Source organism: Camelus bactrianus, chromosome 3, assembly GCF_048773025.1.
Source record: "Camelus bactrianus isolate YW-2024 breed Bactrian camel chromosome 3, ASM4877302v1, whole genome shotgun sequence".
NCBI lineage: Eukaryota > Metazoa > Chordata > Mammalia > Artiodactyla > Camelidae > Camelus > Camelus bactrianus.
In genome coordinates this window covers 106,239,633-106,252,937 of record NC_133541.1, presented here as the reverse complement: position 1 = coordinate 106,252,937, position 13,305 = coordinate 106,239,633, and the positions used below count along the sequence as shown (strand labels likewise).

At 38.1% G+C, this 13,305-nt stretch overlaps 1 protein-coding gene across 5 annotated transcripts in view; it reads right to left on the bottom strand.

The window, feature by feature from the left end:
- The window catches only part of FBXO38 (F-box protein 38), a 51,058-nt gene that overhangs the window by 14,150 nt on the left and 23,603 nt on the right, over window positions 1-13,305 (bottom strand). For all 5 annotated transcript variants that reach the window (XM_045517474.2, XM_074360900.1, XM_074360902.1 and 2 more), the window contains 5 exons: window positions 10,493-10,663; window positions 8,720-8,862; window positions 7,612-7,822; window positions 2,553-2,669; window positions 978-1,157 (listed from right to left, as the gene is read on the bottom strand). In XM_045517474.2, the coding sequence (XP_045373430.2) occupies window positions 978-1,157; window positions 2,553-2,669; window positions 7,612-7,822; window positions 8,720-8,862; window positions 10,493-10,663 (822 nt within the window). The remainder of the gene's footprint in view (window positions 1-977; window positions 1,158-2,552; window positions 2,670-7,611; window positions 7,823-8,719; window positions 8,863-10,492; window positions 10,664-13,305) is intronic.

Genomic DNA, 13,305 nt, shown 5'->3' with positions numbered 1-13,305 from the left:
CATATCCTTTACAGCACCTAACAGTACCTGGGGCACAGTAAGGCTCAATGAATATATACAGGAATACTTAAAACAAATAAGGTTTTGTCTGGCTGACAGATCTGGTTTCTAAATTCAGAAACTAAACTTTTCAGGAAACATTAGGCTAGTCAGCTGGTCACATTACTTTTCCTAAATTACAGTGTCCATAAAAGCTCTTTTCAACCACAATATAAAGATACTTGAATTTCTTAAAAGGAATAAAGTAAGAATTGAGTCATCAATCAGTAGTTAGTTATTCCAAGTCTAAAGAACTGAACTTACCATACCCAGAGGTGTATAAATATTACAGGTTCAGTGTTAAATGTATACTAAACATTCAGATACATTAAGGAGTAGGGTCCCCAAGGAAAATGAGTGGACAATTTTTAAAAACCTCATTCTTTGCAGAACGTGGTTAGCATATGGATCTGAGAAACAGAAGGGAAGACAAGGAGGAAGCATAAACCTAAAAGTTAAGAGAATTATGTTTCTTGGTAAGGTAACTGGCAGAAGGCTGTTAACTAGATTTAAAGGGAGACAGGGGATTATAAGGACATACTTCAGGAAGTCCTCAAGCACCAAACTGGCCACCCACATTTGCTAAGCACAACTGGACAGATTACCAGTGGGGAATGGTTGTTTTTTCCTGCTCTGGATGACTCAGTTGTCACCTTTTACGTGAGGCACAGTAGAGTCTCCACTGTGGGACTGACAGTCCTCACATCTTCTCCTCCCTGAGCCCTGCCTCCACAATATTCTTGTGCTACACCTGCCCTTGAGCGCTCCACCCAGATTCTCCTCTCTCACTTGGACTGCTGCCTTTCTTGCCTCTTGTCATGTTTTGTAAAGATCTGTTACCTGCACCACAAGTTGTGGCAGGGACACATTACATAAAGGTCAGTGTGTCTGTTCTCATGGCGACTTTCACTAATAGGTCAGATAAGACAGTCTCTCACCTGACCACTCCCGGGGCTGCACAGACTCTCCAGTCTTCTCTTCGCGCTCAGAGTAACGACGGGCACCATTCTTAGGAATCCAGACTTCTTGGAGTTCTAGACTGTCTTCCTCATCATCACTCTCTGAGTCGTGAACAGTAATCGGGGTTGGTTTTACTACACGTTGAAGACCACTGGGTCCTGAAACAAAAACATAGGCGTAACAGTCACTTTTTGACCAAGAAAGGCTCTCTCAGCCGTAGTACCGTTTCCAGGGATCTGAGCTCACAGAGATGCTCTGGCTCTATGTAGCCTCCCTGATCACTCATTTTAATAAACATATACTTGGATGAGACACTGTGAAAGCACTTTAACTCTAAAGCATTATGTAAACATTAAGTATGATTAATATTACCATCCAACGTTACAAATTTCTAAAGAGAAATTAACGTGGAAGAGCATGTGGCAGCGCCCTTCAGGATCTTCACTATTTAGAATCACATGAATCATCACACATTAATAACAGTCATACTGAGCATTTAAAAATAGGCTAGATATTTTCCTAATTATGCAAATGTACGAATGAAAGTAGAGCAGATCAAGATGACCCTCTGACACCCATGGGACTGCTGAGAACTTTGCATTCTTTAACTAAGTATAGGTCTATCACATTGGGTGTTGCAGATACATTCTTGAAAGGCTAGATGCATGTTAGTTTGCTTATTTGAGTATTTATATTTATGAAAAAAAAAGTGTTATCTGCTTGGCATTACACATTGTAAACCTTCAGCTCTTAGACCCACTTTTCTCTGACAAGTGACTGATAGCTGCTCCATCAATAAAATGTAAGCTCCAAGGAACCTTCCCTCTTTCCTGTTACACTGTACAATGCTTGGCACAGAGCAGGCAGGCACTCAGTAAGTACTTGTTGAATAAGTGACTGCAGCTGTAAGACACTGAAAATAAGGGTAGTTAAACAAGACAAAGTAGCGTTTGAACAGACCAGGAGTGAGAAAACTCGAGTTCTAACCTTAATTCAGTCCCTTGATCATAGATTGAATGGTCTTGAGTAAACCTTCAAACTTTTGAAAGATTATGAGTTTCCCCATCTGTAAATTGAAGGGTTTTAATTGGTAATCTTTACAGGCAATATGACTCTATAGTCTGCCATAAGTGACCCAAGGGCAAACAGATACTAGATCTTAGTCTGTTTATCACACCAAGTCAACCTCTCCACTTCTCCTCCTCCCTACCAAAATGAAGGGAGAAAACAAGCAGAATATTTAATCAGGTCATTTATTTTCCCAACAATAATCTGAGTGCTTTCTTTCTCTACACACATACACACAAATATGCACATCAGTACAGAAAGAGGAGCTGCTGCCAGTTATCAAAAAATCAAAAACAAAATCTAATAAGACACACATACACGCACCAAGAACATCACAATGTAACACAGACTTTGTCAATAATAAACAGCATATAACACATAATTAGCTGCAGTGTCAAGAAAATAATCATTCTCAGGGTTTCACTTTTTTTCATCGTTCAGCCTCTCGTTCTCAGAACCATGACTGTGGGAAGTCACATGATTACCTGCTTGTTCCTCATCAACGTCCACAGGAATAACTGCCTGACTGTGAGCTGAAGTCTCATGTCCACTCTCAGCCACCTCTCCATCTTCTTGCACCATGTCTTCCATCTCATTCAGTGCTTAAACAAAAACAATCACAGACAAAGTAAAACCAGGAGAGGTCTAAGAAATCCAGAATGGCAGGCAAAACCATGGCACCCCTGAGAAGAGAAAAGCCTCGTGATTATTTGGCCCATTCTAAAAGAATAGCACATAGTAGTGCTTCATTATATCGACACCAACGAGAAGTGTACAGTTCTATACAAGAGAAGATCACAGATGGGAAAGGATCACCTGGTGAGACAGTCTGCCACTGTAAGATGGAAGCAGGGAGAAAGGCACACGGCTGAGAGAAGAAAGCACGTGCTCATTCCGGACGATGCTACCATGGACGGCTGTGTGAGGCAACTGTTTGTCTCCCTCTAAGCTATCTGTTTGAAGGCAGTGAAAGCCAGCTATGAGAGGACCTGATGATCATCTTACAGGTAATTAGTCCTGTGGTATCTGCTAGCTAAACCAGGAGCCCTGGGCAGGGGAGCTCAGACTATGTATTTCTTTTCCTGTTCTCTAGAGACTATGGATCATTTTTGGTTAATGTGTGGCAAGGATTATTAAACACACTAAGTACATTTTTAACATTTCAATATTGCTTAAATGCTTTATTTGCAACTAAGTCTTCACTAGGGTTATCAATGCCTATCAGTGGGTGGGAATGTGGTTTCATTTACATTTTTCCAAATGATAAGCACAGTAAACAATTTTAGACCAATAAGCTTCAATCAGTTTACTGTATCTTTTTAAGATAAAATAGTCAACTTTCTAAGAGGATCATAAACATAGTAATTCCTGGCTTTGTCAGCTTTTTACAATATTAAATCCAAATCCCTCAAGTCAGTATTCAAGGCAGTCAACCCACTACCCTTTTGCTACCTACAGCTAAGCCTGGGTGCCTGGTCTCAGTTTGAGTCAGAAGAATAATGATACTGCCGTTTACATTTATAGCTTGGCCACCACCCAGAGGGCAGCAGACTGTCTCTATCCTGTGCACCACTGTATCCTCAACACCCAGGGGTGCTCAACATTACTGCTATGAAATCAACCAAACCACCGTTTGAATGAAATGAATAAATCAACCCAAGAGAAAAGAAGATCCTGTTCCTGAAAGAACTAAAGCATCTACTCAAGGCGACAAGACAAATTCATAGAGTCAACAAAGAAACAAGGTAAAATATGAGTAAGCCAGCAAGACACCATTCACACAAATGCCACTGGAATATAAAGAAGAGAGGTCTGTGATTTCAGAGGGACAGTGTGGTTTTGCTTTGGTCTTAAATATACATAACAGCACATTCCCACTTATGTTCAGTTTCTCATCCCAAATTCTTGCCCAATGCTAGCCCTCAATATCTACATTTCATTTAGGATCAAAACAAGAACTGACCTTGCTGAGAAACATTCCATCATTAAAGCCAGTTTTCTTCTTTCATTCAATTTTCATGAACAATTATGAACAGTGGTTAGTAATTAATGTGTACATAGTCTATGTTAGGCTCCATCCTAAATGCTTTTATATACATTGTCATATTCATCTCTCACAGCAGCCTTATGAGGGTATTATTAGTAGCGTTATTTTTGTAGTTGAGGAAACTGAGGCACAGAAGGGTTGGTAATCTGCTAGGATTTTAACTGAGGTCTGTTTCCACAGCCTGCTATAATACAAGGATAATAAATAGATGGAAAATTTATAGTCCCTGCTGTCAAAGAGAACGCACACATTCTAGCAGAAATGTCAGACATACAGAGTAAGATCAGAATATACATATTAAGGCTAGAACAGTACAAGGGGAACGTGGACTAAAAAGAAGCAGCTAATTCTCCTGTTGGACGGGGAAGATTTCACTGAGATGAGGTGACATTTCATATTTACCAGGAAGCACATTACATTTTCCAGAAGAGTAAGCAGTACAGTGATAAAAAGAACTAGTGTTTATGTTGAGATGAGTGTATGAAAGAGAAAAGAAGCCTAAAAAGGCAGCCTGGGCCCCAGATTGTGAAAAAGTTAGAAAGCCTTGCTAAAAAGCTTATAATTGCTTCTCACAGGCAGGGGTAACCACTGGAAAAGAGGTACATTTTTATGTCTATGTAATAAGGTTTTCCAAAGCCACCGAACAACTGCTTTTTAGGTTGCCACAATAACCTGTGGAAGTATTTAATATGATACCCCAAGGTTATTTTAAACTTAACTTCTTTAGTTGCATTCATTCATTCGAATATTTATTTAGTATCTACTACAATGTGTTACTGTCCCTAGGTGCTAAGAAACAGTGGTGATATTCATTCAATATCTTTATTCTCATGGAGTTTACTTTCAGTTGGAGAAGGAAAAAAAAATTTAATAAACAATAATAAAAACATCAGACAGTAATATCTAATGTAATAAAATTAAAAGAGTGATGTATTAGAGAATGAATTGGTGGCTACTTGAGTTAAAGTGGTAAGGTAGTCAAAAGGTGTAAGTTTTTGGTTGTAAAATAAATATACGTCATGGGAACGTAATGTACTGTATGGTGATGATAGTAATACTGTATTGCACATTTTAAAGTTGCTAAGAGAGTAGATCTTAAAATTTCTCATCATAAGAAAAAAATTTTGTAACTATATATGGTGATGAATTACACTTACACTTACTGTGATCATTTTGCAATGTATACAAACACCGTCAATTACACCTCAATTGAAAAAAGATTAAAACAGTAAGGAAAGACATCTCTAAGGTTAACATTTAAGCTAAGACCTAGATATCAAGAAGGAGCCAGCCATGCAAAAATGGAGGGAGGGACATGGAGGCAGCTACTGCAACAGCTGGTGCCAGCTTGCACGTCCAACCGTGGGGTATGAGGTGGGGAGAACAAAATGTGAGAACAGGCCAGATCATATAGCACGTTATGGCCAAAATCAAGGAATTGCATTTTTTTTCTAAGGCAGTGGGAAGCTATTGGAAAGTTTTAAGGAAGGGAGCAACATTGCCTAGTATATTTTAATTTGAAAGCTATTAAAACATTTAGGTAAAAAAAGGTCTGGTACAAAGGTGGTACAATGGGGAAGGAGAATGTAGATGGACTGGGGAGATGTTTTAGAGACAGTTAACAAGACTTGCTAAAGAACTCGATGTTGGGGAGAGGAGGCAGGTGGTGCTATAAAGAAAAGAAAGGATGTCTCAAGTGATGTCTTTCATAATTAAATTAGATGGTGGTATCTTTGGACTAAGGAAGGTACAAGTGATTCTTGGTTTTGATTTTTCTTTGTTTCAAAACAGTTTATCATTGAGCAGCACATCTTTTTCAGAACAATTTTAATTAATGAAACTATGTAAGGTATCTTTCAGTCAAATACCAATGTTTACTAAGTGTTCTGTTCAGCTGAAATGTTATTTCAGTTGAAAAAAATCCTGTTACCAAATATAATCATAAACCTTAACAGATTTGAGCTATTTTTACAAATACTACAATGAAGTTCATAGGATTTGGGTAGTTCTGCATTGCAGCTGCTGTAACAGTTTCCTAAGGATAGTCTGCGTCCTCTTAAGTCCCGATCCTTATGACAACACCTGGGGGTCAAGGCAAAGAAACAATACCTGACCTCGCTCCCCCCCTTCACTACAGCACCTGCTGGTTCTGCACTTTTGTTTTTGTATCTGTTAGGGAGAGACTGAGCCATAAATTTGAAATGTCTAAGAATACTCATGTGGAAATTTAAAGTATGAAGTTGGATATAACTGCAATTATTTTAAAAAGCAGAAATATCAAAGCCAAAAATAAAGGTTGAGAATTCATTAGCATATAGTTGGTACTGAAGCCTCGAGGCTGAATGAGCTCATCTATAGAAAATGTGTAGAGAGAAAAAAGGAGATCAAGAACAAAAGTGGAAAACAGGAGGTGACAAAAGCAAAGGGAACTGAGGAGGCGTGTCCAATGAGACAGGAGGAAAATGGTTTCAGAGATGTCACAAGAAGCGAAAATCTCAGGAAGATAGAAGTGGACAACAAGCTGAGATATTAAAGAAGATGCAAGAGGAGAAATGACCACCAGCTTTTGTAAGAGAGTCACTGGTGATTTTGCCAAGAGCCAAAATGGAGAGTTCTGTAGAGAACATATGAGGTGAGCAAGTGAAGACAATACCCACGGATGATTCTTAGCTCAGGACCTGCATCCCGGAATGACCCTAAAGGAAATTAGGCTCTGTACTGAGAATATTTTCATTATGAAAGGAGTTCACCCTAATTACTCGGCCCAGATTGGGTGAAGGAATAACAACAAAAAAAAGTGGCTAGAAGAGATTCCTTTTTCCGTTTTTAAAGGTCAACTGGGAAATTGGAAAATTTGGTAAGGAAACAGTTTTACTCCATTCTTATGTATCAACGCAGGGGCAAATGAAGCCTAGTAACACATGGGTTGGCACAAAGTAGGTGTTCAGTCAATATCAAAGAACTGGATGGATAATTCCATAAATGAAATTCCACAGGTCTTTGTTAGCTCATGTATTTAATTTTCCAGGTGGCTGTCAAGACTTAAGGATAGAAGATATGTGAAAGGTTCCCAATACAATGTCTAGCACATGATGGTATTCATTTTTCCAGTTCTTGGAAAATGATCTCCACATTCAAGTTCACTGGTCAGAGAGATATTAAAAGATGCTCCTTTACCCAAATCCTGAAAGTTAAATCTCTGTTAAGCCAGGCTTCTAAGGCTCATTGTACCCTAATTCCCACCACATCTATGAGTCCTTCCCATTCTCTAAGTACCCTTATAGATTCTACAGACAAGAGGCAACACAAAGATAGCTTTGAAATAAGCAAGCAGATAGACAAATTTCAACCACCCCCTCATCTGTCTTGTCAGTGAGGCCCCCCAATATGTAAAGTGAAAAACTGAAATGGGGAAGAAGGAAAGAGAAGAGAGTCAAAGAAATATGACCCAAAGTAAAAATCATTTCTATCTGGAGCTCACAAAAGATCTGGGTTACCGTCGGCTGCAAACTGCTGCTCTCCTGGCTGCAGGTCTTGTCGGAAGTCATTCTCCTCATCTGAGTCATCTGGATGATGGTGATTGTTGTCGTGGATGTTGGCATTATTCTGGGCATTATTATCATTGTCATTGTTGGAGTTCTGGTTGCTAACGAGGGCCGAGGAAACCCCAATTCCTGTGCCTGCACTCAGACCAACTCGAGCACAGCCCTAAGGCAAAAGGAAACCACATGCTTATTAATTTGTGTTAGTATAGAACACTTTATTTTGAATATTCCTTTATTTCCTCCTTACATAGAACATTTATATAGCACTTTATGAACTACTTTCACAAATATGCATAAAGGACCTCACTTAACGCTCACAACACTTCAAGCAAGAGAAAGTAGTGTTAGTCTTTATTTGCAGATGATGATGACATGCACAGTGGGAAGGGATCTGCCCAACAGTGTACGAGCAGCCAGTGGTACAGCTGGGACCGGAACACCAGCATTCTGACCTCAAATCCTGAGCTTCTACCACTAGATCGCACCGCTTCAACAGTAGGAAGATAACCATTAAGAACTGACAAGAAAGAACATAATTAGTTGAAACATTAAGTTTTTATTATGATGAGAGTATAAAGTTTTATTTGGTAAGCAGTTTTAAAAATAACATTTTGTACAAGCGGGCAACCTCAGATTTCCCTAGATCTGCAAATGAATAGAAAAGTAGCAGCAAAGTAATACATTTCCAAAATAAAGTCCCAATCCTTGCTTCTATTTGGGGTTTCTAATTAAGAGATTTAATCTTCCAACTAATTATTCTGAGTAGTAATTTTTGCTTTAGCTCAAATTTCCACCTTCATTCTTACCTTTAGTTTATTAAACTGACAAAGACAGCTTTCCACTTACTCTTTCCTTTCCCTTCTCTGGAGACTCCTTAATACTCATTTACAAGAACAAGAGGCCATACATTATTATAACCTCTATGCCTTCGCTGAGGCTGGCAGTAAAAAGTCCAATTACAATACTGTAAAGGCATCTAATTAGGGGGGAAAATTACTTAGGTTGTTGTTTTCTTCCTTGAGTATTAAAATAAACAAAAACTCTCTCAAACGTGACTTACTTTGGGTGGTTCACGAAACATCTGGTCCAGTGAAATAAACTCCAGGCTGGGCAACAATTCAATAAACTGGCCGAAGGAGTCCAGCTTCAAAGCATGACAGCGCACTAAGTTGATATCAACCAAGCGAGTCCATCTTGAGTGGTCTGTTGAAGAAATGACATGGCCAAAGAGAATGTAACTAAGACTTTCTCCATCACCCATGGATTTTGCTTGCTATGGGTCGCAAAGATTTTCAAATCCTTTTTCTTTGAGTAAATTTTCTCTCATTTCATGATCTCTAAAACTTGATGACTCTAAATTATAATGCTTCCTTACCTAATTTCATTGTGAAAACTAGATGGCTTGGAAATTTTTAACCTGAAACTAAGTCAGCCTTTATTTAAATGTGATCCACTTAAAAACCTACATGCTAGTTAAAGAAATGTCGGTGCATTCATTTAATACAACAGTAATGCAGCTATTAAGAAAATGAAGAACTAATATGGTTGCCAATGTGAAAAGCTCTCCAAAACATCCTTAGTGCGAAACACAAGCTATAGGAAAATGTATACATAGTAAGGTCCTTTGGATACATAAATCATTAAATGCTACATGTGTACAGGCTATAATATGCACAAAATAACCTGCCCAGAAGAATATACAAGAAACCGTTGACGGTGGTTACCTTTGAGAAGAGGAGACTTTTCATTTTGTACCTTTCTGTACTGTTTGATATTGTTTACCAAGTACATGTATTACTTTTAGTTTTTAAGTGTTAACAGGAGTTCTGAGTGATGGGATTATAGGCCAGTTTTTGTTTTCTTCTTTATACTCTTCTGTATTTAAGAAAACAAACAAACCAAAAACCCAATAAATGTTATTTTTTAAAAGCGATGTACGCCTGCTACAACCTCAAGTTTGTATTTCCCAGTAACTTTTTGGTGCAGCTGGGCCGGGGTAGAACTTCCCTCTCCTGGGTGACCCTTCTAATGAGTGATCTCAGCAGAGGCCCAAGAGCCCTACGACAGGCAGGCCTGGAGACGGGCTTCGTGAGGAGCTGTGGTGTCCCTGCGCAGTGGCGCAGAGAGCAGAGGAGGCTAGTCTGCAGGTGTCAGTGACGGGGACTGGTTTGATATGGGGTTGTTACAACGAAAATTCTCTAGCTCTGAATTTATTTAAAGATTTGTGAATTTACGTATTTAAGAAAGGCCTTGAAAGAAACAAATCGCATTATTCTCTCAGGGAGGAAAATGTACTCCCCCCATGAGGAAAAACACCAAGCGCAAAGTGCACAGAAGTCACACTTCCATACACAAGGGATTAGGTAGGGAGAGGATATCTGAAACAGTCTAGGATTTTAGGGCAAGAGAAAATTTCACAACAAGTTAATATTTAATATGTCACCTAATTAAAGTTTTTTTTTTAATACATACGACTTTGTCTGTTCTGATGATACGCCATTTGAAAGTAACACAGAGAAAACTATAATATCCCAGGCAACAATTCCTAACCTTAATTTTACGTATCTGGACCAAAGAAATACATATAAAGATTAGGACAGTTAAATCTACAACCAGGACAGTGTAAATTTCTAAGCAGAGAATTTCAGGAGTTCAAAGAGGCACTGAATAAATTTCTAATTCAGTGATCAAAGGTTCCCAGAACTTGTATGAACAATCCATATAAAACATCTACATATTACATTAGGAATGCAATTCATGCCACACTCAGAAAACAAAGATAAATATTACTCTGACATCAATAAAATATAGCTTTATTTAAGCAGACAAGTACCTGAGATCCAATTGTATGGGTTATGTAGATGGGGGCAATTATAAATTGCCAGATATTTGATACAGGAAAAAACTTCATTGACTGCCTTCATCCCTATATCAGTGATAATACCAGGATTTTCCACCACATCAGCCAAACCATACTTCACCAGATCTGCATTAGCCATTCTGCCTGGAAAGAGAAATTGATTTAAAAAAAGATTCTTAAGTGTCATGGAGTGTTGCGAATTCTTTAGCTTAACATCCAGTATGATCACTGTCTATGATCGCTGTGTCATCTGCCCATCATCAGGTTCAGGTTCGGGTACAATTTTTGGTTAGGTTTTCTATATGAATGGTAGCATTTGTCTTGATAAATAAGAATTTTGTCAAGGGACAGCTAGTAGGAAAAAATTATCAACTGTTTAGAAAAGGGAAAATGTGCAAAAAGTCTTAAAAGCAAAACTAAAGGATATATTGTATCAGTTCATAACATTTATGGTGAAGTTTTAGTTTTAGCTTTTAAAAAGAAAAACAAAATCTTAAAAATGTAACTCTTTCACAGTATAAGGAAAAGGGTTTTGGAGTCGGGTGTGGCCATGTGTAGAGAAGGGTAAACTTGGGAATTCAGATTCATTTTTAGAACCCAGGTATTGGTTAGTAACTATGTACCTAACCCTAGAAATAGACTTCTGACTCAAACACACCCCCTCTCTCTGCCTTTGGGCTTTAGTGCCTACTGTCTCATCAGACTAGGGCGTGGGTTTAGTAAAAGAGGGTTCTCCATTCTAGATTATGCCATTGGAAATATACCTCTTCCCTTGCCTCCTATCATTATTCCTGCCATCTGCCTGCCCTTCACTCTACAGAATGGTCCACTTAACTATGAGAAATTTGAAGGAAAAAAGGGACTCTGTCTAGTTAGTTAAGAGTGACATTTTCAATGTCCAGCATAGTGCAGGAACCCAATAAATGTCTCTCACAGTCTTTGAAATCAACTGACACAAAGTACAAAGAAGATACGACTGCTCTGGTAAAGCTGCCCTGCACATTACAGGGATTTATACTTTTAGCTTGGACACATTTTCCACTCCCAATTTCACTTTCCATATAGTTCAGCCTCTCTCCTATAGTCCCTTTCTTTTTGTATTTACTGACATTTCTTGGAGATTTCACCTTAATCCATTCATTATAATTTAGCTGAGCAATTTTCTTTAGACTCCTGGGAAAAACTTCTTTCTTGTCCTTTGGACTCAAAACTTGCTTTCTCCCTTATGATCAAGTGGATCTTGAACTGACCCTGGGTGTTGCTGGCATAAATGCTGCAGCCTGACACGACAAATCCATGTCTTACATCCAATCCTTTGAGATCACCATTCTGTTCCTGCTCTTGGGGTCTCCTGATTGCTACACTCCCTCAAAAACCTGATGGCATCACCTAGGACTCATTTTTGTTTCCTTTTTTCTTTAGCCTGTAGGTCAGCTAAAAGTAAAAGCTACCATTCACTGAATGATTTCTAAGTGTCAGAAATTGTAATAATAAAAGTCCATGTTTTCCCATTTGTTAGATGGAGACAAGACCATTTCCTTCTTTTTTCTTGGGTGGTTTGAACCCAGGAAATAACTTACCTAAGGTCCATAATTAATAAAATTCCATCTCACTCCCTCTCTCCAAAGTCCCAGCACTAAAGACTACTCTATACAACTTGTGGTTTTCAATGGGTATTACAACCCTGTCACCTTCACATGAAGCTCTGAGGTCATAAATCTATGTACACAAAGAACCCCTCTCTAAGTATTCATCCTTTGGTCACTTTTCTTATATTCCTAATACATAGCACCTACTTTCCCGCACATCCAATTCCTCAGTCTAGCATGGTCACTTTTACCATAAATGTATGGAAGACAAAGGTGATTTTTTTTTTTTGCCAGACTCTTTGTAACAAAAAATTGGCACAAGTTTTACCAGGAGCCACCCCAACCTCCTGGAGAGATGCTTCAAAATGTAAATTACTGAGAAGAAAGAGATTAAGTGAAAGAGGGTAAGTAGTGACCCCTCATTCCTCTCTACATAGTCTGTCAGAAGCACCGGCACCTACTCTGGTACAGAATCCTAGACTGTCTTTGGAGTAACAAAGAAGAGAACATATACAGAAGAAATGAATGAGCTGCAGCAAATATGAAAAAAGAATGGCTTATAAAAAGATCAAAACTAAGAGACTATTAAATAGGAAAGAGACTACGAAAACAAGTTATGTTGAAAATATAAGATAATGGAAGTCAAAAGGTAAAAGTGTTTTTCTATTGAAAATCTGTGTGGAGGGCAAAGAAAAACTATAGGGAAATAGCTGGTTATAAAGATAAGTCTCAAAGACAGTCTTTCAGTGGAACTAAATGTGGCCACCTTCAAAATGCAAAATTTGTCCAGTTTTGAGCTTTTGGGAAGAACAAAAAGAAAAAGATTGTAGGAAGAACACTAATTATCAATCTAATAATTTTAAGTTACTACAAAGATATTACAGAAAGAGAGAACGTTAACAACCTCATTTAAAATCAGAAAAGCCTGAAATGAAACAAATTAATTTTATATCAAATCACTACTCTAGTTTAGCATTTTAAAGTTACGTTGGTAAAAAGCTGATCATTTTCAAAGCTATATAAATTAAAAATGATTCCTGTGTTAAACTGGCTAGAAAGTAATGCTTAGATTTTTTAAAACCTTCACCTATATTAATGACAACTGCAACAAAGTAAAGACAAAACAAACTAAAAAACAAAAACAAAAAGAAAACTCAACTATTATTGTGACATATATCAGAAATGAAAAAGGACAAC